Source organism: Callospermophilus lateralis, chromosome 4, assembly GCF_048772815.1.
Source record: "Callospermophilus lateralis isolate mCalLat2 chromosome 4, mCalLat2.hap1, whole genome shotgun sequence".
Lineage (NCBI taxonomy): Eukaryota > Metazoa > Chordata > Mammalia > Rodentia > Sciuridae > Callospermophilus > Callospermophilus lateralis.
In genome coordinates, this window is record NC_135308.1 from 2,290,364 (window position 1) to 2,316,740 (window position 26,377).

General features: G+C 49.5%; 1 protein-coding gene across 1 annotated transcript in view; it reads right to left on the reverse strand.

Moving 5' to 3' along the window:
• Positions 1 to 26,377, reverse strand: part of Csmd1 (CUB and Sushi multiple domains 1) — a 1,328,246-nt gene that overhangs the window by 65,650 nt on the left and 1,236,219 nt on the right. The window contains exon 50 of the mRNA XM_077109222.1: positions 9,720 to 9,905. Coding sequence (XP_076965337.1) covers positions 9,720 to 9,905 — 186 coding nt within the window. The remainder of the gene's footprint in view (positions 1 to 9,719; positions 9,906 to 26,377) is intronic.

Genomic DNA, 26,377 nt, shown 5'->3' on the forward strand with positions numbered 1-26,377 from the left:
TCCTACTCCATGTTGTAAGCGCATCTCACTGTCGGGTGAGGTCAAGCACGTCTGTTTAGATTTGTACCATCACCTCTAGGTGCCATAGCCCTAAGCCGCCTGGTGACTACCCTCCGTGTCCACCCCACGGCCATCTGTGCACGCTGGGCACAGGGTGAGTGCTGCAAGGTCAGAGGTCTGAGGAACAAGGCTGCGTTGGTGGGCAAGTGGTGGACAGTCTTTGGGGGAAAGCGGGACCGTGGGATTGTGTACACATGTGTCTTACTATCAGCTACAATAACGTTCCATAAAGAAACCTGCCACAGAATGGATCCAGAGCGTGACCTTCTTAAGGATCAAGTTGTCTCTGGAATTTTGTTTTCAACTTAGAGCTTAATTGAATGTCTCCCCGAGTTCTCCAGAATAAAAATGTGTGGGCACTCCAGAGGTTCCGGATGTACTTCAGAAGTAATGGCAGGCCCTCTGAGGGTGCCCGGCTTCCCAGAGGCATCACGTAGGGCTGTGCGGACATGGAAGCTCCTGGCTGAGCCTTCCCAGGCAGAGTCCTGATGGGATTCAGGCCCTCCTAAGACTGCCACGGTCTCATTCTCATGACCACTGCACTCTCCACTTGTGACACTGCAAAATCCTGGTGAGATCTGAGGACCCCGACTGACCGGCTATGCATTCCGGACTTCTGTAAAGTGTAAGCTACAGAAAGGCCTTTCAGAAGCCTGTTTTCCCTCCTGAGCTGTGTGAGTCACCTGGTGGCCATAAATCCCAGGGAGCGTTTTAACTATGGAGATCATCCTAAAACCTGAGGGTTATTTCGTGTTGTTATATATTGCAGTGATCAATTACCACAGTAGATTTGTGATCTCCAAAGCCAAACTAAAAAAAAATGTGTTTGCTTCCGAAAGTGATAATTCAGCTTATTCAACAGAGCCACTTCAGGGATTTTTCTTTAAAGAAGGGTAGTTTGCAAAGCAGGATTCACTGAATTTCCAAAATGGCTCTGACCATAGACCTGCTCTTCAGATGGTTCCTGGTGAGGCGACTCCTTTGAGCTTTCGTCCACTGAGGCAATCACTCAAAGGGCTGGACCTACGTACACCTGGGACCAGGGTGAGACCCGAGGTCCTGGGTCCAGCGCCTTCTCCAGTTACCCGCTCCGTGGGCTCCTCCGAGTGGAAGAGACCAGGAGGGAGACCTGGGAATGCAGGGAGAAGCCTAGGGAGGTCCGGGGCAGCGGGACGGAAGCTTTGGCACCAACTTCAATCCCTCATCCCCTGATGGACACAGCTGTTATCAGCCTTAGTTTTAAATGTCACGGAGACGATTGGCAGGATTAGATGTTCAGATACAGCTGAGATGCCCGTTTTGAAACCAGCATCCATATCCTTGACGTCGTCCATCGTCAATACTGCAATAAATGTCAAAAACTAAATCCAAAACACTCTAGACTCCCCTCTGCAGAGGGTGAAATCCACACCCCTGGGATGAGAATGTGTCTTTGTGCACATAGTCCACAGCCCAGAGGCGGAGCTCTTAAGGGAAATAAGTGCCCCAGTCACCAGTGCCCTTGAAGATCAGGAAGGTCGCTGCCCACAGACACTCACGCCCCACCAATAAACCAATGATTCTTTAAGGGTTTCAAAACGGAATGACATTCACAGAGCTCTTGTCCCCAGTGGAGACCCAAGACCCTGCTGTGTTCTCAGCGCTGGTGACTGGCCAGGAGGAGGGCTGTACACAGCTGCTCCCAGGCCCCCCAGAGCACAGAGCGCCTGCAGGCCCATGGGTCTCCAACGGCTTCTGCTTCTCCTTCTCCAACCAGGTCAAGGTGAGAGAGAGTCTCTGACACCTGGGCAAGTGGGAAGCAGGAAGCAGGTGCCACTCAGAGCTGAGGTCATGGTCCCTTCCTGTCCCCTGTCCAGCAGTGCCCAGGGCTATTACAGCCTGACCTTCTCACCAGACATTGCCAGGCACTCTTGCGTGCAGCTTGGGGAAACTTCAGTTTCTCACCTGAATTTTGGTTACTGAATGAAAAAGAAAATCAGGGTGCAGAGAGCAAACCACTGTGCACACTTTTTCTTTTAAATAAAAATAACACTGAATGATAATCAATAGAAGAATCAAATATTTTATGGAAAATGATTGTCCATTAGGATATTTATGAGTATCATCTTCAAGTGAGAAAAATTTAAATAAATTTCCTGCAGCTTCTTAGTTTAACACTGGAACATTCCTATAGAAGTAACAGTCATAATATAATTTTTTTTTCTATCTAGAATTTTAAAGTGTTTTAATTGATATCAGTAAATAAAGCATGGACATCTCTGTAAAAACACTGGAGTTTCTTTGTTTTAAACTGAGATGAAAATGGCTGAGTGGAACTAGATAGGATTTAGCCTCTGACAAAGTTGCTAATATCCAGGTCTTTTGGACTTGACAATAGAAATTTCATAAGATTCAAACAAATAATCTTAAAAACTTTCAAAAGAACACCACATGTTTTTAAGTTAAATGTGTATATGTTATGCACCAGAATTCATGACTTGAAAATATATTTAATTTTTTCACATCTTTTTAAATGTAATTTTGCATAAAACAACTAAATTCCATGTTACATGTATTACCTGTTCTAAGGTCCAAACAGAGAGGATCCTGCACAATATCAAGAGGCTGCCTGAGAATGTGCCCTGTGAAAATACCTTGAAAACCTCCCTTCTGGAAATGTTCAATTTTTTCTAAATCCTTATAGACTGGTGCATAATACGATGTGTAGTATCAGGTTGTTTTTCTTCTCCTAAAACATCAACATGAGTGACGGATGTGAGGTGTTACTATTTTGGATGGTTCTGTATTGTAACATTTCAAAGGCAGTAAGTGACACCATATCTCTCTGTAGAGATATTTATTCCAAGAACTCATAAGGAGGTGGAAAATACATGAATCTTCCTATCTTACCCAAATATATCCTGAGGATTGTTCTGTGAAAGATTTAGATGTCAATATACCTATGTTTAGTAAAACAAATAAACTCAGATAGTGACACAGTGTTCTGTAGAGCGAGTAAATGTGAGTTTAGAAGTCAACAAGCGTACAGATGCAGAACGGCCTTTGGCCCTCAAAGCACAGGGGTGAAACTCCAGTCACCAGATCCTTCAGGGTCATCCTGCTTTCTGTCAGATGCATGCCCTGCCCTGAACACAGAGCAGAGCAGTGCCATGGCCAGGACCCAGGTCGTGGGGCAGGACCCACACTGCCACCTGAGGCGGGCAGCTCTGATGTCCTGGAGCTGCTCTGATATCAGACCGATTAAGTGTCCCCAAGCATGATATGCACAAATGCACAATGTGCATTCACATAGATAAATACTTGGGTAATTACTTCTAGACATGCGTATACCCACCAAATATGATGTGTGTGTGTGTGTGCATGTGTGTGCATTGCACATATGCATACAGGGATGTACCCTGGCCTCTATCTGCATGAGTATTTAACCAACCACAGGTCAAAATACTAGAAGAAAAAAATCACATCTGTATTGAATGTGGAGACTTTGGCTGCATTATCCCCTAAACTCTTCACACAGAATGTAGATTGTATCAGGTGTCACACACGTTCAAGGGATGGTTTAAAGTACCTGGGAAGATCGCCTTGGTTCTGTGTGGAAAAGGACTCCATTTTATAGAGGGGCTGGAACACCTGCAGAGTTTGGTATCCACAGGGGTCCTAAAGCCAAAGGCTACAGGGAGACCCAAGGATGCCTTTGAGGTCCAGTGCAAAGGGACAGTCCGTGCAGGTCATGAATGACCAGGTCAGGAAGATGGGGGCTGATCCAAAAGGAGGTGAAGTGCTGATTCCTCCAGAGCAGTCCCCTCCCCCCCCCCCCCCCCCTGGCCAAGATGACTGCCTCCAGGGAACTGCTCCTCCAACAGGTGTCAGTGCACGGCCCTGGGCTGCTCCTCGGGCTGGAGCCTGGCAGCTTCATTCTGCCCTTGGGTCACTCCACCTCTTGGTCACTGGCTAGTAGGCAGAGTGGGGGGAGGGGGCATGAGGACAAGGAAATCTAATATCTATAAAAGGGGCAGGACACCCACTTCCTGGGGTACCAACTCGGACCCCCTCCTCGGTGGAGGAGCCTCTGTCTCTCTCTCTCTCTGTTCTAACCTTTAAATAAAACTTTTTGCACGAGCCTCGGCATTTCTTCTACACCAGGGATCCAGGACTCAGCCCTGATCCTCGACACCGGCATTACCTGCCTATTACCTGCCGCACCTCTATCCTGGGACTGCAGCTTCCACTTAGCTTTTTTGTTTTTAAATACCTTTATTTTATTTATTTATTTTTAATACTTATTTTTTAGTTATAGTTGGACACAATACCTTTGTTTTATTTATTTTTAGGTGATGCTGAGGATAGAACCCAGGGCATCACACACACTAGGCAAGCTCTCTACCGCTGAGCCACGACCCCAGCCATCCACTTAGCTTTTAATTAAAAGGTGCTTACTGGCTTCACTTCCACCTGAGCACCCAGTTCCGGATGCAAATCCACTCCTGATGCTGTCAAACCATTAAACCCCACACATGATGCCAATAGCCTTCCCTGTTTTATTATGGCACCTGCATGAATCACACCTTCAATGATCCAAATCCAGTCTCAGTAAATAATTAAAATGAAAATCATAAAAAAGAACAAGCCTCAAAGATCTGCGGTGGATATCTGTGTTACCGCAAGAAGGCAGGGAGGGAGGCGGGCGGCCATTTATCACGGCCTTCAGCCAGCCACCCTGAGGGTGTAATGAGCTAATCTTGTTTACCATTTACACATGCCATTTATCAAAGCAAAAGTACTTCTTGTTGCCGGAGATCCAGAGCACTGCTCTCACATAATTGCAATTGTTAAAGAAACAACAGTCCTTTCCTACCCACGAAGCCTATAGAGAAATGAGCCCCAGGGACAGAGACAGACTTCAGCATCTCACAGTAACCAGATTTTCTGACTCTGAGGAAAAGTTTTGTGCTTAGTCTGCCTGATTTTTAAATCTAAATTAAGTGAGGAAAACACCATCCTCCAATAAAAATAAAATGGGTTTTCCAGCCTTTGAATACCAAGAAAATTCAATGAAATGTCTGTATATACCTTTTAGAGTTTAATAAACAACGGGGGAAAGTAAGTGCTTGGAAGTTTGAGATGATACTCAGAAAATTTTAAAGTGGATTCTACACTTTATTATAAATGTGCTTATTTCTTTGTGTCACTGAACCAATAGTAGTCGGTATCAAAATAGGCTTTAAAATGCAAATTAACTTTTTGCTATTTTAACAAGCATTAAATTGAACATACTATGACTTCTTTACACAGGGAAGCAATTTTGTTGTTCAATTCTTGTATTACACCTTTAAAGTAATTGTACCTCTAGACATAGGTTTCATAACAGAAAAACTCAAATGTATGGATGGATTAGGCTACCTTATGGGCTTTAACACGGTGTTTTAATAAGCACAAAGCAGCTCTTAATTGATGCAACGTTTATCTTTGAACAGCAAAAGACCTCTCATTCCTGATTCTTGCAGAAACCTGTACACGTTAATAAGTGCTGTCGTTGAAGCCTCCTGCTGTTCTCCTAGCCTGGTGGCACTGCCACCTCTGCCCGGCTTACCAGAGGGCCTGGGCTAGCCGCTTGGTTTCATAACATTTGAACCTAAGAATCCTGATAGCTAGCAAATCCCTGGAGGCAGGGTGGTGTAGAGATTGGAAGTGAGGGCTCTGTCCTCAGGTTCCCTCGAACCAAACCCTGAGCATTCCTTCCACTTTCCCTCTCGGACCTCCCCAGCCACCCCACCCACTCCCTCCTCCTGTGCTCTGTGTAATCATGACAGCAAAGCTGCAGACCTCATAGGAACTAGATGACTGGATTTGCCTAAGCCACTGGACCCAAGGCTGGACAGTGGCGGTGGGATTCCTTCTGATCCAGCAGGGGCCAGATGCTGTGCCCTACACATGCATCTGCAGGACCGGGCCGGGCCTCCAGCTCTGCACCACATCTGGCTTCTTCCTCCTCTGCAGAAGTGAGCCCAGGGTAAAGGGTGGCCGAGGAAGTTCACCCCACTGCTGTGAGGACTTGGGTTTCCAGCACAGGAGGGTCCTGTTTGATTCACAGGCTCTAGAGGATCCGCCCAGCTGCTGATGGGAGGCAGGGCTGGAGGGGAGGGCGGGGCTGTTTCCAGAGGCAGGCGTGGATGCCCGGCCTGGGAGGTGCACAGAGGTGCTCAGAGGCACGGCACCAGAGGGGTGCAGGAATGAGCAGGAGAGGGTCTAGGGAGAAGGGCTGGATCTCCGCCCTGAGTTCCCCCCACCCTTTCTCTTGGCATCCCCGTCTTTCCCTGTTCCCTTCTGCATCTCTCTCTGGGCGTCTCTAGGAGACCTCTCATGTCGCCTGGCCTTACACTCACTAGTCCTTGTCACCATGAAGCCAGCTGGACACTTAACTCTCCCCATCCTGGACGGTGCAAAGGACTGGGCCGCCAAGTCACACTCCACCAGGTGCAGCGGGTGCCCAGGCAGGGAAAGTCCACCTTCACTGAAGCACCTGCAGCGCATCAGATGATTGGCATCCAGCCGGCCCAGAGTCACCACGGAGCCCTGAAGGCACCATAGGCATCAGGCTCTCAAGTCAGGCAGGAGCCAGGCCACCTGAGGTCTGGTGGGGACTTTGCAGACCCTGAGCCATGGCCCCATCCAGGAGGAAGAAGTGATAACTGGACATTGTGCTCGAGGAGGACACTGTCCAGAGGATGAGAAGGTACACTAGGACTGGGACAAGATGTTGACAAAAGGCACATCTGATAAAGGAGCGTCATCTAGAGCACACAGAGAAGGGAGGGAATGCCTGATTCACAAGGGCCAAGACCTTATCAGACACCTCACCAGAGAACATGCAGATGGCCAAGGAGCGTGTGGGAAGACGCCCGCCACAGGCCGCTGGAAAGACACATGGGAACCCCAGGAGGTGTCTGCACCTCTACGGGAAAGGCCAGCTTCCCACCCTGAATTCCAGCGCTTGCAGGATGGAGACGAGAATGTCCACCCTCTGCTGCTGGGAAGGGACAGTGGCAGGGGCCCTTTGGACCACAGACTGGTGGTTTCTCATGAGACCACAAGAATTCTCACTCTCTGATCCCACAATCACACACTTTGGTATGTACCCTAATTAATTAAAAGCTAATGTCCACACAGAAACCTGTACACAGATGCTCACAGCAGAATTATTCCTGGTTGACCTCATTAGAAGCAACTACGAGGTCCTCCAGTAGGTGATGGGTAAATACACTCCCCCTCCTCCAGTCAGTGGAATAAAAGGAAATACGCTACCAGCCGTGAAGAAACTGGGGGGAAACGCCAATGCATACTGCTAAGTGCAAGGAGCCACGTGGCCAGGTGTAGACCACGTGAGTCGAGCCACACTACGCTGCGAGAAGATGGGACCACGGAGATGGTGAGAACACCCGCAGCCGCCAGCGCTGGTGGGGAGGAGGGAGGCACAGTGGCAACCGTGTCCTGTGACACTGCACGGCAGACACGCACCCAGACAGCGTGCCAGGTCAAGGGGGCACCTGAGGAACTGTGGCCCCCCGTGACGCCATGTCCAGGCATGTCCACTGGTTATGACAGACGCCCACGCTGGAGCAGGATGTTGACGTGGGGAAGCAGGGGGGACACAGGGGATCTCTGTCCCTTTAGCTCAGTGTGGCCGCACACCAAAACAACTCTAAAAAACAGTCTACTTGTGTGAGTTAAAATGACATCTAAATACTTTGTCATTCATTGGGCCTTCATTGGCCAGTACGACTTGACATTTTAGCTCAAGGAGAATGAACAAACAAACCAACAAAAGAAAGGAAGAAAGAAAAGAAGGGAGGGATGGAGGAGGGGAGAGGGGAAGGAAGGGAGGGAGGGAGGGAGGAAGGAGGGGAGGGAGGAAGAGAGGGAGGGAGGAAGGAAGGGAGGAAGGAGGGGAGAGGGGAAGGGAGGGAGGGAGGGAGGGAGGGAGGAAAGAGGGGAGAGGGGAAGGAAGGGAGGGAGGGAGGGAGGAAGGAGGGGAGGGAGGGAGGAAAGGAGGGGGGAGGGGAAGGGAGGGAGGGAGGGAGGGAGGAAGGAGGGGAGGGAGGAAGAGAGGGAGGGAGGGAGGAGGGGAGGGAGGAAGAGAGGTGGGAGGGAAGAGGGAAGAAAGGGAGGGAGGAAGGAAAGGAGGGAGGAGGGGAGAGGGGAAGGAAGGGAGGGAGGGAGGGAGGAAGGGGAGGGAGGAGGGGAGAGGGGAAGGAAGGGAGTGGGGAGGGAGGAAGGGAGGATGGAAGCTAAGAAACAGGAGCCTGGTCCCCACCGAGACCAGGGGCTCAGGCACTAGTGGACCCTCGACACCCCAGAGCTCTCTGCAGCTGTGGGTGCCAGTGGGTGGGGGGAACCTGGTAAAGGAGAGGACTCTGGGTTCAGACCTAGAGGTGGTGGCGCTGCCTCCTCTGTGAGGCCGCCTGTGCCCACGTGGGGATCTGGTGAGCTCTCTGAGCCTCCCAGAGCAGTGGCAGGAGCTGGCCGCTGTGCTGCGCAGGCCACCGCAGGTGAACTGCCGAATTCCTCCACTCCTCCTCACCAGTTGACCAGGACACATGGGCTGCGCCCTGTCAGGGACAGCTCCTGTTTCCAGAGGGTGACTTTGTCCAGGATGGAGCTAAGAACACGGTGGCAAAGTCTGTGCCTCCCGCTCCCCAGGTTCACTTGAGGTAAGACCACCCCATGCAGTAGCCACAGGGCGGCTTTCAACACCCCTGACTCCAGGAAGTGAGACCAGGTGCAGACCATGGAGGAAGGTGTCAGGACCTGGGGGCAGTCGCCTGTCTCCCAGGAGCACTAGGGCTCACTGCCAAGGAGCTGAAAAGGCGCCGCATGACCAAGATCTGCAGCGAGAGGCCAAGGAGCTGCTTCTGAGATGGGCGACCAGGGGACCTCTGGTCTAATGGCCTCCCAGCAAATTAACACCCGTGTAAGGAAGTGAGTTTGCAGTGTGGGGCGCCGGAAGGGGAGACTGTTTACAAATCCAGGCCTGTTCAGTATACCTGGGCTGCGCAGTGTGAGGAGGACACCTGTGTGCGCATGTGTGCGCATGTGTGTGTGCATGTGTGTGCGTGTGTTTGTGCGTGTGTGTGCGTGTGTGTGCGTGTGTGCGCATGTGTGTGTGCATGTGCGTGTGCATGTGTGTGTGCGTGTGTTTGCGTGTGTGAGCTCCCACGTGCACTGTTGCTCTGCGTGGCTCCACTCTTGCCTAAGGCTGGAGGTCACCCTGGATCCAGACCCCGACCCTTGGAGAATACCCCGCAGGCTGCGCAGAGCTTCCTTTACGATCAGCGCCTCAACAGGCCGCCTGGGGTGGCTGGCTGGGAGGACAGTCGCCTTGGATCCCCTGCACTCGCGGAGCTGAGCAGGAGACCCCTGTTTCAGACCTCACGTGGGGGGCTGGCCTGGGTCCTGGGCCCCTGCGTCCCCTAGACATCCCCTCCCCACCCTGAGGGCTGCCTGGGTCAGGGCTGGAGGGCCGTCCGTGGCCTGGGGCAGACAGAGCCTGTGGCTCAGCGGTGGCTGCGGAGGGCACAGCTCAGCTCCGGGGCGCGGTCTGTAGGGCCGCAGGGGCTGTCCCACTGCCCGCGACGCCCCGACACTCCACTCAGGACACTCACGTTGACAGGCCGGCGGCCTCCCGCGGTTGCTCCACAGCCCGTCCTCCTGGCACACCGCGGTGGCGGGCTGTCCGGCAGCCAGCTGGAAGCCCTCGTTGCACTCGTACACCACTTTACTGTCCAGCGTGAACTCGCTGCCTGTGAAGGAGCCGTTCCCTGGGGACTCCGGGAGGCCACAGGACACCGCTGGAGGAAATGAAAGAGAAGCAGCTGATGTTTACAGCAGTATGGCTTGCTCTTTTTTTTTTTTAATTTAATAAAACATAAACACTGTTAATTGAATTTCTGGGGTGTGGCATAAGACACACCCTTAAATTTTAAGGAAGGTATGGGAAAATGGAGTTGTGTGTGGCACAGGCCTGGAGGCCCAGCGTCTGAGGAGGCTGAGGCAGGAGGATCACAAGTTCACGCCAGCCCCGGCAACTTAGCAAGGCCCTGTTTTGAAATAAAGAATGAAAAGGGCCAAGACTTAGCTCAGTGGCAAAGTGCCCCTGGGTTCCAAACCCAGTACCAATCATCATCATCATCATCATCATCATCATGGAGGTGGGTCTGAATAAAACACCCATATGCAGGTATCCAGTGAGGGGACCTCTGAACACAGAGTGTTTATGCAGGAAAACATAGGGGTACTGTGCAAGGTGAGTCTGGAGGTCAAGGCCGCGACCCAGGACAGCCCAGCCAGTCCGCCTGTCCTCAGGGTGTTTGGGAGCATGGGGCCTCAGCTGCCTGGTCTCCTGGGAACAGAGCAGGAAGGGGAAGACACTCTCCCCACACCAAAGTCACCTCGCTGTGGCTCCCGGGTCGCGGATTCGAGAGAAAGCTTGGTGTGGCCCAGGTCCCAGAGCTCCTCCTGGTCTCACTGTCCCCCTCCAGGTCTGTCCGCTGAAAGCCTGGGGACGTCCTGCCCAGGGGGCCTGTGGCTCACATGGGGCCTGTGCCCCCAACAGGCCCCCATGCTGGTGACTCAGTCCTGGGTGGCGCTGGGTGGGGTGGTGCGTGGCGCTGGGTGGGGTGGGCCCTTAAGAGCTAGGACCCAGAGGGAGGCTCTGGGGGGCACCGCCCTGGGGAGGGGTGAAATGGGCCTCTTAGGACCCCACTTAGGTCTCATGGGAGGATGTTAAAAGAGAAAACAGGTCTTCCTAGTCTCTCTGATTTCCTGCCTCACCAGGTGATCATTTTCTCTCAAATGTACCCACAACATGAGGCAGATGCAGCCAGGGTGCCCTCTCCAGAACTGGCACCATGCGATTTGGACTTTCAGGCTCCAAAACTGTGAGCTAACTGGACCTCTTTTCCTTAAAAGTTAGACTGCATCTGGTATTCTGTTATAGTAATAGAAAACAGACTGATACAAAAGACAGTTTACCTGAAATCATCAATGCATCTATAACATCAAATTTCATATTTTATGAATTATCTGTCAGAAAAAAAGCCCTAAGAAACTAAAATGCAGGAGACAGGAAACAGATCTGGGGCAGAAGGCAGAATCCTACAAGACATGCATATCTTCTTTTTACTAGAGAGACAATGCAAGAAGTAAGTCAAATGAAGGTCTTTTTAAAAACTAGGATGTGGGGAAAATTCCTTATACTTAAAAAAAAAAATTTACTAATTCTGATGCAGATGTGTCTGCTGTGAGACAAAACCCAAACCAAAACAAAGTAAAAAAGCTTAAGTGAATTTGAGTTACAGTGTGAAGCAGAGAGTAGGGTGGAGTGGCATGTCCAACAACCCCATGCTCAACAGATGCACTGGATCAAGAAAGGCCTTGCAAATTACTAAATCAAGGGCCTTCTTTTGACCCAGTGTTAAAGAACATGGATCTGCAGTTATCTAACGCAAGTGTTTCCCACATAGTTTTCAATGAGAATAAGATGAAGCATGGTAGAGAGCATCTCCGTAAGCCTTTAATTTCACAGTTTAAAGCTGAGGCTCAGAAGGGTAAAAATCGAGCCCAGGTAGCACAGAGCTCCTACACAGAGCCTGTGGAGAGAGCAGGCCCAGGCCTCCTGCCGAGGCTCATTTTTCTGCAATTGCCCTGGGTTATCTGTGCCTTAGTTTGAGATTTTGGCTTAATATTTTGGTTATTTTTTTCTTATCAAAATGTTAAATAAATATTATGTGAAAGTGTAAAGAAAAAAGAAAATTTAGTGGTATTAGAAATAAATTTTCTGGAAAGTCTAAGGTCTAATATTTGTTTAGATCTATATTTATGACAGCTATTTCAACCACCTGAAGAGAGAGAGAGAAAGAGAGAGAGAGAGTATATGTGTGTGTGTGTGTGTGTGTGTGTGTGTACGTGTGCACACACACACAGAAAATACCACAATGGATCATTTGCAATAGATGGGGAAGAATAACATGGATATAAAGACAACATTGTGGTCAAAATTTTTAAGATAATAAATGAAACACCCGTGACCAAACACACCCGTGGGAGGCGGCTAACCAAGCTCCCCTGGCTCCCTTGTGACCACACACATACCCACCGAGGTGGGTGGGGGGTGCTAACCACCCAACAAGTCCACTTGACTCACAGAAAAGCTTTATAGCTACTGCTGTTAAATACGGAAGCCTTCACCTAAAGTGAACTCTGAGACCACGGACTTCAGAGGACCCGTTTTTGATGCCGATCCGCAGCCTGGATTCTCCCGTGGCTTCCCACTGCAGTGACAGCCAGTGAGTGTCTGTGCGGCCGTAGGGTGGCTGGCCACAGAGGCAGGCGTCCATCAGCACAGGAGCCGCACACTTCTGACTTGGGACGCACAGCATCATCTCACAGGCTAAATGCAGCCTCCTGCGAACTTCCCTGCTAAGTTCTAGAGTTCACTCATCCCGCATTCACTCCTTCCCAAGGTTCTGCACACTGTCCACGACTGACATTCTGCAGATCCTTTTAAAAAATGCCAATTAGCTAAATAAATGCATGTAACTTTCAAGAATGATTCTCAATTTTTGGTAACTAAGGAGAATGTTTCCTTTATTTTGTTTAGCTATGTTGACATTTGTTTAGTTATGTTATTTTATGTCCCCCAGCAATTTAGACAAAGATCACACATCCACCCTGTAAGATGACCATCTGTTTAAGGGCAGGGTCTTACATATCTTGTGGCTAAAATCTGCTAAATATGTGACCATAGTTAAAACTTAATAAAATCACATCATTGCATAGTTCATGATGCCTGAACCAAAGGGAATCACGCAAGTTAAATAAAATCGTCTGTACAAAGGCATCCAGCAGACCCGATGCAGGCATTCAGCACGTGAGAAGTGGCTCTGATTGTTATATGCCCACACACACATGCACATACGATTTCATGTACTCACACTCACAAACACAACAAATCCCACTCATATGCACATGAACACATTTGCACACACACTGACATGTGCCCACAAACAGACCTGCATGCAGTAACATACCCATATTCACATGGTCACACATATGTTCACATTCACATACCCATATTCATGCACTCACATGTGTGCTTACACTCTCACACTAACACATTAACTCACACACCCCCAAACACACACACACATACACATATTCACACCCACTTCCATATGCTAACACATGCATGCACACACTTTCACACATGAGCACACACTTATACATGCCTACAGACACTGTCACACATACACCTTCACACACATGCACACATGCAAACACACACTCACACTCATATCTAATACTCAAACACACCTATACTTTTTTCCTTTGCACATAAAGATAGGTGTCATGAGACCACCTCTGTAGCCTGTGCATCAGTGAAGGAGACAGCAAGGTAGCGGAAGACTGGTCAGTCCTCCTGCAGGTCTCATCTGCAATCTCGTGTTACAGTTTCACAAAATGAGTGGAAGAAACCCCTCATGGCATGAGGTGCTCCCCTCGGCCAGCGGCGCAGTGCACCCCTCTAGCACCCTCCCTTGGAGAGTTCCTGGCCTCAGCATCAGTCACCCAGGTCCCTGGGGGCTTCTGTCTTCTGGTTTGGTTGGGGGCTCTGGCGGTGCTGGGGATGAGCCCAGGCCTGGTGCTCTGGACAAGCCTGGCGCGGAGCCACTCGGCCTGCTTTGAAGGCTCGGCCGCCCTCGCTGGGGCTTCCTGCTCCTTTCAGACGAGGGCCCCGGCTCAGCATGTCCCTCTCCCTCCCTGTCCTGGTAAACACTCTACTCTTTCTGCTCCTCTGTCTTCCCCTTTACACAGCCCAGAGATTCCTGGGGATCCTAATCAACCTGGCCTGGCTCACAGGCCTCCATCCCTGTGCCCACTGCAGGTGACCACCCTCCCAGCTCCGGCTGGCCCACCCGACTCTCAGAGCCGAACCTGTGCACGTCCTGGCTGGCCGCCGGTCCTGGCCTGGCTGCCCTCACACGCGCCCTGCTCCGTAAGCCTCGGGTGAGCCAGTCGCGTACTTGTATCAACTCCCGTCTTCCTACCACTGCTCGGCGCGGCTCCATTTGGTGCCAGGCAGTGCTTACTTGGAAGTCGGGTTTGGCCTGCTTTCCTCTGTGGGCACCTGCACCGTACGCGTGTGCTCTTCACACAGCTGAGGCAAGCTGGGGGCAGATCGCCATGGTGCCAGGGGTGGGTCTGGCTGGGTTCCCAGCCAGGGGAGGTCCGAACTATGGGAAAGCCATCAGACCTGAGGCAGAACACCCAGGGGCAAGGTCACGGCCAAGGAGACCCAGGGGACCCAGTGGGAGCACAGGACCCAGCAGGACGACTCACACCCCAGGCCACAGGGAGACACACTGTAGAGGAGACAGCACGGAGCCTGGTCAGTCAGTGGGAGGCGTGAACCTGCTTGCCTTCTGCCCAGGAAGCCAGGCCAATGCCTTCTTTGTCCTCCTGTCCAAGCCCACTCTCGGAGAGGACGGTGGTTTCCACCCTGGGTCCTGCCCTGAGTGAACTGGTAGGGCACTGTGTGCAAGAACACGTTTAAATCCAGATGCTGCCCCGTGAAGCAACACGTAAACGCTCTGCACGTCATGGTCGTCTTGTGCTATTGTGCTAAACTATTGTCTCGTGCTCAGTCTTCTTAACATCACCAGTTGCTTTCATAATCAATGCCAATACCACTTCCACCGATCCTGCCATGAGATGGCCACAGCTCACAGCTCAGGACATCAGTGGGACCCTGTTCTCTGCTGGGCACTCAACACACAAAAAGTTTGAAAACATTAAAACTTTCATGATCAACTTCCCTTTTTTTATGATGTGGGGGTGGAACTCGGGGCCTTGCACATACCGGGCAAGTGTTCTACCACTGAGCTGCAACCCAGCCCTCGACTCTTTTGATACGTGGGAAAAAATTACTTGCTTTCCCATTAAATATAATCTGTTTTGGTGCTAATTGCTGCCAAACAGGTTAATTGCAAAATAAATGTGCTAAAGCAAGACAGTGAAGATATAGTTGTAGATTTGCCAAGCAAATAAATCACAAATCTCCAGCAAGAATTTCTGTGCCAGGACTTGTGGGAGCTTGGTATGCCTCTTGCTGGCCCTAGTGACAGCTGATCCCAGAGCCACTCGGGAGCAGCTGGGCTGAGGACAGACAGCTCTCCAGGCTCTGTGGAGGGCTGCGTGGCCTCCCCAGCACTCTACCAAGTCCTCCCATGTCAGTGCCCTGCGAGCGACCGCCTGGCAGGTATGAAGCTTGCACACTGACAGCTGCAGAGGCAGCAGCACAGTTGCACACACACCGCTCCCCAGGAAGGACCCGTGCATCCCGGTGGCTTGTAGGACGCACTCTGCTCTTCAGAAGCTCCCTCTGAAGGGCAGTGTGTCCCTGTATGGTCCTGCACTCAGGAAGGGAGAGGTCCAGAGCCGCGGCTGCAGAGGACGGTCCACCAAGCTCAGGAAGCTTACTGTAGCATAGCTGTTGAGGCCAGCGTGTCACGAATTTAAACAAAGAGCAAAGAGCAAGCCACCCAGGAAGGGGCACGCCCGACGTGAAGAAAAGCCGCGTGATAAGCAGCAGCGTGTTCACCAGCACACAGCTCCAGCACACTGCAGGCCCTGGCACTGCTGCACGAATGCCGCCAGCACAAGCCTGAAACACGCCCTCAGGACGGACTCCCTGTGACCGGCCAAGAGAGGTGACCGCTGTGTCCTCAGCTGAGTCTCAGCCCTGAGTTGGTGACCTGTGGTCTAGACGTGTAACAGAGCTCAATGTTGGTTCTCACCTCCTCATGTGTAAACAGAAGGGCAAACTGAGGGGGATTTTCAGAAATCCACCATTTATGAAATGCTTTATTCCCTATCTGCTGAGAGCCACAGCCGAGTCCGAATGACACATGGCATTTTTGCCAGAAAGGAGTGGTTGAGAGGTGATGCCAGCAAGTCATTGAGATGATGAGGGTGATGTTAAGCTGTGTATATTAGACCCCTGCTGTCGCCTGGGCCTGCTACTTTGGAGTTCTGGGGGGGGGGGGATTCCTGGAGAGTTCCCATTGGTTGGGGAAGTGCGGGAGGAGGCATTTCCGGAGGAGGGATTTCTGGTTGGTGTGGTGTGTCCCGGGAGAGTGCCACGTGCCTGGCGTTCGGAAATAAAGCTTGTTCCTGCTTCAGTGGCTCGTGATTTGTGCCTAGCCAGACTGCGGGCGCCTATCCCCTTACTTATAATTTTGTCCCCTTGGTTGTTCTCTCCAGGTGCGCTGAGAGCCACCTGGTCCTGTTTTGCGTCAAGGATGATTGTGGACACCAGGAGGTCTCCCTGTTCTGTCTCCCTGTTCTGTCCTTCTGCCCTGGCAGCTGCTCCCAGTGTGTCACCTCCTTCTCATCCTCGGGCCTCCCTGCAGGTCTGCTGCGGGGGCTCAGGTGTGGTCCCTGGGCCTCAGGGCTTCTGTCCTGGACCCTCCTTCCCCTGGAGGGACCGTGCCGCCTTCTGGTAGCTTTGAGGAGGTTATTTACTTGTTTCTGCCCCGTGGGCCTGGTGGGACTCTCCTCAGTCCTCTGGCCCTTGGGGACCACTCCTCTCTGAATCTCAAGGCTGACACAACGTGCCAAGTTTGGGGAGTCCCACCCCTACTTCTCCCACATGTCCTCTGCCCCGCCCTCTCCCCCTCCTGGGACCCCGATGGCACAACTGTGGCCCCTTGTGACAGTGTTCACCCCGGGTGATCCCACTGCTGTCCACCCTCCGGGCCCTTCCTGTCCTCCCTGCTCTGAGGGGGGTGGAGCCTGTCCTTTGAGTCTTTTATTTCAGTTGTTGTATTTTTTAGTTCGAGTAATTCCATTCGGTTGTTCTTTGAACTCTCGCATTTCTGTGGGGGCCTTCTGTTTTCCGGTGTATTCAGCAGGCTCATGATCTCTCACTGAAGCTTCTGGGGTGGCTGCTCTACGCCCCGTCAGACAGTGGGGCGTCTGTCCTCCTGACGCAGACGTCCGCTGGCCATCACTCTCATTTAGCTTGGCAACCTCCTGGTTCTTGGTATGAGGGGTGTTTCAGTGGACACATGGACACTCTGCATGGAGACCTGGCTCTGTGCTTCAGCGGAGCCTGTCTGACTCCACCACCTTGACGCTCCCTGCATTTTGCCAGGGGGCGTTAAAACTGTTGGGAGAATTGCCCCGATTCTTAGACAATACCTAGCGGGGCAAGACTGAGGTCTCACGTGGCTGACGCCCCTCAGTCGCCCTCCTGCTTTCCTGCCCTGTCCCCACCTGCCGTGGTTCACTGCTTTCACATTTATGTTGAATCCCAGTGCCCAGCCGCCAGTGATAATCAGTCAGTCCGTAGGTTAGAAACAGATTTCCAAATTATATTCTGAGAGCACAGCGGCCACGCTGAACGTGGGCTTTCGCGGCACTCCTCCCTGGCAGCCTCTCTTGCCTTTCCCTGGCCCTTGATTTTCCAAGAACTTTCCTTGGTAATTAGACACAACTCAGCCTCTCACTGGACTCCTGGCCGGCCTCCCAGGCAGGATAAATGATGTGCTGGGGTGAGGCGGAATCTGAGCCCAGGAGGAGACCGCCTGGCCTCGCGCCCCAGGAGAAGCACTGTCTCTCACTGCTCCCTCGCGGGACCGTGTGCAGCCAGGCGCACTCAAGGGGCACCCAGGAGCACCAGCAGGGCTGCCCTCCCTGTGCAGCGGTGCCGAGGGCAGCCTCTGGGGGAGGCAGGCGGAGGCAGCTAATGGGGTGGGTTTTGCAGACCAACAGCAGACAGACAGACAGCTTGAAGGCAGCAGGTGCTCTGAAAGGAAAAGACTTCCCCCAGAAGCAGCTGCTCAACCCTCCCCGAGATGTTGAGCACATCAGCCCAAGGAAGACAGAAAAGCCCCTTGATTTGGAATGAACAGGAACACTATTAGAAACACGTGACCCCATAGGGCTGACAGACACATGGCTAATTAGTCAACAGGCTCTAGCCCGGAAACAAGCCCTGTGGGATGTTGACTTGGGAAGCCGGTGGCCCGAGCCAGGCTGCACCCATCTGACTTCACCCATCTGCTTCAAAGCTGTTAAGGAGTTGCAGCTACAGGTGTTTAAAACACCATTTCTTAGGAATACAACACGGAGTTTCCTTCAGTGGAAAGCCATGGCCCAAAGAAAGCTGGAGAAACAAAGTAGATCACGCAGCAGCTCTGACCGGATAGGTCACTGCCACCGCCCACACAGCCCATGGGTCCCCTGCTGCACAGGGTGCCCTGGATCAGGAGAGCAGGACGGGTCCCTGTCTACCCGGCCTTGCTACAGAGAGAAGGCTGTTCCCTGGGACGGGTCAGACCCAGATGCTCATGTGGGTCCTGATACTCGGCAAAGGACTTGGCCTATTTCAGTCCCAGTTTCATGACCTGCAATTGAAGAATAATAAAAGCTATTTTAAAAACTGGACAACGACTAGTGCTAGCCAAGATATGGAGACTAGAAAGCTAGGGCTGTGGTCCTGGGACGTACGATGGGCATTCGGTTATGGACAGGATGGAGTTGCTCAAAGGATTAAAAGTGGAATCAGCGTGTGACCTGGTGACTCCTCCTCTGGGTGAGGCCCAAAGGCCGGATCTTGAAGAGAGAGTCATGTGCTCATGTCCTCAGCAGGACGGCTCCTGAAGCTGAAATATGGGAACAACCCAGGTCCACGGAGGAATGAACGGACAGACAAATGTGGGGAACACGCAAGTGGGACACGCCTCCACTCACAGAGGAAGGATGTGTGACACGTGCTGCACTGAGTGGAATGAACTGTCACAAAGAGACCCAACAGTGTGAGTCCAGTTACAGGAGGCCCCTGGTCACCACATGCAGATGGAAGCAGAATACCCACTTCCAGGACCAGGAGGGAGGAACGGGAGTTGTGATCTGGGCAGCACCGCGTCAGGGTTTTCAGTTTCAGTAAAACCACACTGCAGGTGGATGGTAGGTTGTCTGTTTCGCACCACTCATCTGTACACTCAAAAGTGACTAGCTCATTTCCCCACGACCCAGGTGTGTCACACCTACACAAACTTCAATATAGCATACCTAATAGCGAAGACTATGATTCTAAAAATTATAACATGATATTATTACTATAATAGTGTGCATAAGTCCCCAATTATGATTTCTAACCTATTTTAATGCACCTGTGTCAATTTAATTGAAATATTCACAAAACTGAAACTTGGGACTTAGTGGGTTAATATGGTAATTTACATCATGTGTGTTTTATTTACCACAATAAAAATAACTACCTGTTTTAGTTGACATTTTTGCTGCTGTGACCAAAAGACCTGACCAGAGAACCATTTTAGAAGAGGAACAGTTTACTTGGGGTTCCTGGTTTCAGGTCTCAGTCCATAGATGGCTGACTCCACTGCTCTGGGCTTGAGGTGAGGAAGAGCATCGTGGAAAAGAGGCGTGGTGCAGGGACGCGGCTCAGGACATGACACCTGGGAGCAGGGAGACCTCTGCTCACCAGGGACAAAATGTAAACCCAAAGGCTTGTCCCAGTGACCCACCTCCTCCAGCCACACCCACCTGCCTACAGTTACCACCCAGTGAATCCATTCAAAAAGATGGACCTGCTGAGTAGGTTAAGGCTCTCATTACCCAATCATTTCCCCTCAAAGCTTTCCTGCTTGTCCCTCACCTGAGCTCTGAGGGACACCTGTGTCTAAACCCTAACACTGCCCCACAGCTGCAGGGGCATTAGCCTACAGCTCAGCAGGGGACAGGAATCCTCAGGCCACAGGCCATCTGCACTGCTCCATTTTAATCCTTGTTTTTGTTGTTTACAGGTGAAAAGTAAATCAGCAGGAGAGACTGAGTTACCTCTTACAGGACATAAGCTACTTAATATGTTCTCAGCACAAGGACCTTTGGGGAGTTAAGAAATTCTCCAGATCATTGACCTGAAGATTCAGCTACAGTTTAATAAGAACCACAAGCCCAGAGCACAAAGAGGAGAGAAGCCTGGCTCCACACTCACGAGGTGACCACGGCCCTGAGGATGAGAGCCCCTGTGTTCTCCATGCAGCCGGCGGCCCAAGTCGTCACGCGGTGCTGCAGACCAGCTTCACGGGTCCCTCAGAACTCATAACTGGGGCTACTTGAAAGAACCCAAAGAGTTTGAGCAACTATCAATTTAAACCTCCAAGTGGGCACTGAAAACAATAGGAGCCCGGTTTCAAAATGAAGGACCAAAGCCCTTTTCTTGTCTCCAGCACACCCAGGTGTGAGCATGCAGAGAGTTAAAGATGAAAGTGCAGATCTTGAACACCCGTCTGTGGTGTCTGTTCCAGAAAACGCTCTGCAGGTGTGCCCATGCCTCTTTCTTCAGTGAATCAGTGCACAGTACTTAATGGGGGTCAATAAATACTATGCTTAGACCAGAAGAGCACTCCAAGGCACATCTAAAGAGCTAAATGTCATGGAAACACTCAGCCTACAGACCAAGCCAAAGTATGTCCACCATTAAACAAAAAGGAGGAGGAGGAGGAGGAGGAGAAAAAACCAAAGGAGCAAATATATACCAAGTGATACACGGAGGACAGATAGATTGACAGGCAGATAGAAGATAGATGGTCAGTGGATGGAGGAATAGATGGATGGATGGACATGAATGGATGCCTATATAGGCAGAATGATGCAATGATAGATAGATAGATAGATAATTGAATAGATAAATGATTGGTAGATTATGTAGACTCATAGGTAGATTAAAAGATAAATTATCTAAAACGTATCCCATAAAAGTCTCAATATGTAAAAGGAAAATTAGGAGTGAACTAAAATATAATTACAAATCAAAAGCATTAACAAAATTGAGAGAACAGATTCCTTGGTGATAGTAATTTAAAAGTAATAGAAATAATAAAATTTGAGCCTAAGTACTCATCACAAATGAAAATAAGTGGAATAAAATTTCTACCAGTTAGAGGACATCACCCACTGGAGCATCAGATTCCTTAAAGGAAATACATGAATATTGGAAATTAACAGCTCAGCCCTTCACATTAACAAGTAACAATTCTAACCATATACCTCAAGGTTGACTCTAAAACCAGAGAAAGACCCTGGAGCACAGGGTTGTCAGTGACTGTCCCTCTTCCAAAGGCCTCTGGTTCTAGTGTCCCCACACAATTCTCTCGGTGCTTAAACTCAATGTCGTTAACTTCGCTACTGAAACAGCTCAGGAAAGCCAGCCTTTCAGTATTCCAGCTGGTCATGACTTAGAACAGATGTAGGCTTACTCCAAGGCACGAGTCTCCCCAGATCCCAGACTTCCAGTTCCACTTGAGCTCAGTGTTGGTCAGAGGAAGCCTGAGATGACAAGCATGAATCCAGAGCAGGCCAGGATGGGATTCGGCTTTTGCTGACTTTCCCTGTGTGTAGAGAGGGACCTCACTCATTCTGCTGGAAGGCCAAGTGAGGACAGATCATTGAATTACTATAGGGGACCATGGGCGCTCTAGTCCTTGACTAACCATGGCGCTCTCATTTTATTTTAGCCTAATTTCTTAAAATTTTCAAATAAAACACCCAAGAGATTGATGTCTTCAGTAAAAGAATAAGCAAAAGTTGTTCAACGACAGGAAATGCAGGTATTCATAAAATGATTCTGGATTGAGTGCAGGCTGAAATTTGACCATGAAGGTCACGGTAGAAACTTGCCAGCTCTGATGGCTGCATGGTGACAGAGACTAAGGGGAACAAAAGGTTGCACTGCACGGAAAACTGGGAATTTACATAGACCTATTGGTCCACATCTCCTCTGGCCTCAGACATGCATGGGATGGAGCACCAGAGTTTTTAACAGTCCAATTAAACCATTATTTAAATGTGCGGTCAGTTAGGTGGCTGACAGGAATGGACTCAGGAAAATCCACCCAGGTTTTCTGAGGTTGGTGGATTTGGCAAATCCTCAGCCTCGTCTCTCTTGCTCACCACGAACCCAGTGGTGAGCCTGGGGTTGGCACAGGGAAGAAGGTCACAGACAGTTAGTGCACAGATGGACGGCAGATGACCTGTGCTGAGATCATGGGTAACTGTCCCTGGCCAGGCAAGCACATGGTCTCCAACACTCCCTCCAAACACTTGCAACACAATCCCTGCAGAGCCTCTCAGCGTCTCCCAGCCCCACACCCCATCCTCTGGCTCATGCCTCCCCACTGCAAGTCCAGGCCTCCCTGCCTGGCCCACCGCAGCCTTCTCCAGGCTCGGGCTTCCTTGAAGTCGGCAGACGGCCAGGTGGCTGGGGCAAGCCCCTCTTGCAAGTGAAGAAACAGAAGCCAAGAGACATTGAATGACTTTTCCAAGTCCCCACAGATTGGGTGTCAGTTAAGAATCTGAATTTAAATGCCAATATGCCCAATCTAAAATCAGTATGAATTAGAAGAAAGAAATTAAAGGGATACGAAGAGGAAAAGAAGAACTCAAAATATCCCTATTTGCTGATGACATGATTCTGTATTTAGAAGACCCAAAAAACTCCACCAGAAAACTTCTAGAACTCATAAACAAATTCAGCAAAGCAGCAGGATATAAAATTAACACCCATAATTCAATTGCATTTCTAAACATTAGTGATGAATCAACTGAAAGAGAAATTAGGAAAATTATCCCATTCACAATAGCCTCAATAAAAGTAAAATATTTGGGGTTCAATCTAATAAAAGAGGTGAAAGACCTCTACAATGAAAACTACAGAACCCTAAAGAAAGAAATCGAAGAAGACCTTAGAATATGGAAAGACCTACCTTGTTCTTGGATAGGCAGAATTAATATTGTCAAAATGGTCATACTTCCAAAAGTGCTGCACAGATTTAATGCCATTCCAATCAAGATCCCAATGTCATTTCTCATAGAAATAGAAAAAGCAGGCATGAAATTCATTTGAAAAAATAAGAGACCCAGAATACCCAAGCAATCCACAGTGAGAAAAGTGAAACAGGAGGCATCACAACACCAGACCTTGAATCATACCTCAGAGCTTCAGCAACAAGAGACAAGTAGTATTGGAACCGAAACAAACATGAAGACTACAGACTAGAGGGCCCAGAGGCCGACCCGCATGAACACAGTTGTTCCTCCTAGACCAAGGCACCATAGACACGCACTGAGAAAAGATGGCCTCTTCAACAAAAGGTGCTGGGAAAACTGGAGATCCATATGCAACAAAATGAAATTAAACCTTTCTCTTTCACCCTGCACAAACTCAACTCCAAGTAATGTAATAACCTACACATTAGACCAGAGACCCTCCACCTACTAGAAGAAAAATAGGCCCAAATCTCCATCATGTCGGCTTAGGAATCAAAGTCCTCAATAAGACCCCTAAAGTGCAAGAAGTAAAATCAAGAATCAATAAATGGGATTGCATCAAACTAAAAAGCTTCTTTATTGCAAAGAAAACAATCAATGTGAAGAGAGAGCCTACAGAATGGGAGAAAATCTTTACTACATGCACCTCAGATAGAGCATTAATCTCCAGCGTATATGAAAAGTTCAAAATAATTAACATCAAAAAACAAAACAAAACAAAACAAATAACCCAATCAGTAAATGGGCAAAGGAACTAAACAGACACTTCACAGAAGAAATACAATCAGTCAACAGATACTTGGAAAAATGTTCAACTTCTCTAGCAATTAGAGAAGTGAAAATTAGAACTACAGTGAGATTTCACCTCATTCCAGTCAGAATGGCAATCATCAAGAATACAAGTAACAATAAATGTTGGTGACGATGTGGGGAGAAAGATTCACTCATACATTGCTGGTGGGACTGCAAATTGGTGCAACCACTCTGGAAAACAGTACGGAGATTTCTTAGAAAGCTTACAATGGAACCACCATTTGAATCAGCTATCCCACTCCTTGGTTTATACCCAAAGAACTTAAAATCAGCATACTATAGTGAAGCAGGCACATCAGTGTTTATAGCAGCCGAGTTCACAGTCGCTAAACTAGGGAACCAACGTAGGTGTCCTTCAACAGACGAATGGATAAGGAAATTGTGATTCATATACACCATGGAACATTACTCAGCCATAAAGAAAGAAATCATGGCATTTTCCAGTAAATAATGGATAGAATTAGAGACTATCATGCGAAGTGAAATGAGCCAACCCTAAAAACCAAAGGCCAAATGTTCTCTCTGATATGCAGATGCTAACCCACCTCAAGGAGGTGGGGGATAGACGTTCCCTGGATTAGACAAAGGGGAACAAAGGGGAAGGAGGGAGTGGGAATGGAAAAAGTCAGTGTATGTATGTGACTCTATGACCAATGTGATTCTACAGTATGTACACTCAGAAAAATGAGAAATTATATCCCATCTATGTGTGATATATCAAAGTGCATAAGTGCATTCTACTGTCATTATAACTAATTAAAACAAATAATAAAAAATATTCTACTGTCATGCATAACTAAAAGGAACAAGTAAAAATTTTTAAAAAAGAGAATCAAATGGCTGGATGTCTTAGGTCTCAAACCACAAATAAAATGATGAAGAAATCCACAAGAAAATTTTGTTAGATCTTAAAACAAGGGGAAATTGTGTGCTACAAATGAGTATGGTCGTGGCATAGGCAGACGTGCCCCCCTCAACACCTAGTTACAACCCAGCCTCCTGTCAGCCAGGGTTCTAACAGGCCCAGGGGGCGCACCTGCCTGCTGCCTGGAGCCCCGCTGTGGCCGGTTGCTGTGGGTAGCTGCAGACGGTGGCTCACGGTCAGCCAGCTGGGCAGGCAGGGGTCTCTCCACACTTTCTCAGACCCAGACACGGATCAACCTCAGATGTTTCCTCTTCAACTCATTCTTTCACCAATTCTGGTTTCCTGACTTCCTCCTGCCCTCAAATAGTGGCAGTGACCACAGCCCCCAGCCCCGTCCTCTCCCCTCCGGCCCCCTCCTGTCACCTCCAGCTCTCACGAGTATGCCTTCCATCATAAGAACCTCTCACAGTCCTCCTGTTGGCCTATTTTATTTTGCTAAGTATTCCTGTACCTGTAATGCAGTTCCATCCTTAAGGTATTGCCTCATTATTTACTTACCAGGGCATGTTAAAGGTAATGTAGAAGGAGAAGGGAATCCACCCGGTGCTGCACACTGCACACTGCATGCTACTGTGGCTTACGGCCCACAGAGAGACCTACTAATGAGTTTAGCAAGTGCCAATTAACTTGATAGTCTTATACGCAATTTATATATTGCAGAGACCCTTGGTGGGATATTAGAAGGGTTTGGTGTATCTGGTAAATGGACCAGCATTTCCCTGTAGGTTAACAGTGTATTTTAAAATTTTTTTTCCTACTTAAAATAATGGAATATTACCTTGTATTCTCTACATGTTATCTTTATTTTCAATAAAAAAATTGAAGCAAGTGCATTATCTTAAATGTATTTTTACAATGTATCATCTTAATTTTTCCATGTCTTCACGTGTCTGCGTCAGTTAAATTTGCTGTATTCACTGCTTTGATACCTCTTTTTTTTTAAAATAAAGAGCTAGTGACCTGCAAAAATGTCAAATAATAAAAAATATTTTTTAAATAAAATGAAATCAGCACAGTGAGGGTGCACCCTGCCCCCCCACACACTGCCACCGACAGCGTTGATATAACAGAATGCTGACGGGAACGGCATTCTTCAGTTACGTCACAGTGTTAAACGGCTCACTCACTAACAAGACCCAGGCAGCACGTCCACTGCGACGGACACGTTCTCCAGCCTCCCACCTCACACTGACATCCACTCAGGGCTCCTTCCCCTGGGCTCCCTCTGCTGCCCTTGCCCCACTGAGGGACTGAGCCCCGGGGCCACGCTGTGTGGCAGCACCGGGAGACCCAGTGTCCACAGCCTCCAACCCCACGTGTGGAGCTCCTTCGGCCACACCACGAAGACTCTCCGTGTCACAGACCAAGTTCAATCTTTGATTATTTCCCTTTCCCCTGTTTTCCACCCAGAAAGAAAATCTCGTGGCCTACGTCACCAGGGCCTCCGATTTTCAAAATCACATAGACCAAGACCCACACCACCACAGCACTTTAACCCTGTGTGTGTGTGTGTGTGCACGCGCGTGTGTGTGCTGCTTTCCCACAGCACCTGGTGCTGCCACAGCGTCCAACGCGCACTTCTGTTCTATCCTCTTTCCTCCCATTCTCAGATGTCTCTTTATTGAAGAAAAAGAGCTTTTTCTGTCTCCTGGACAAAATCTCATCTTC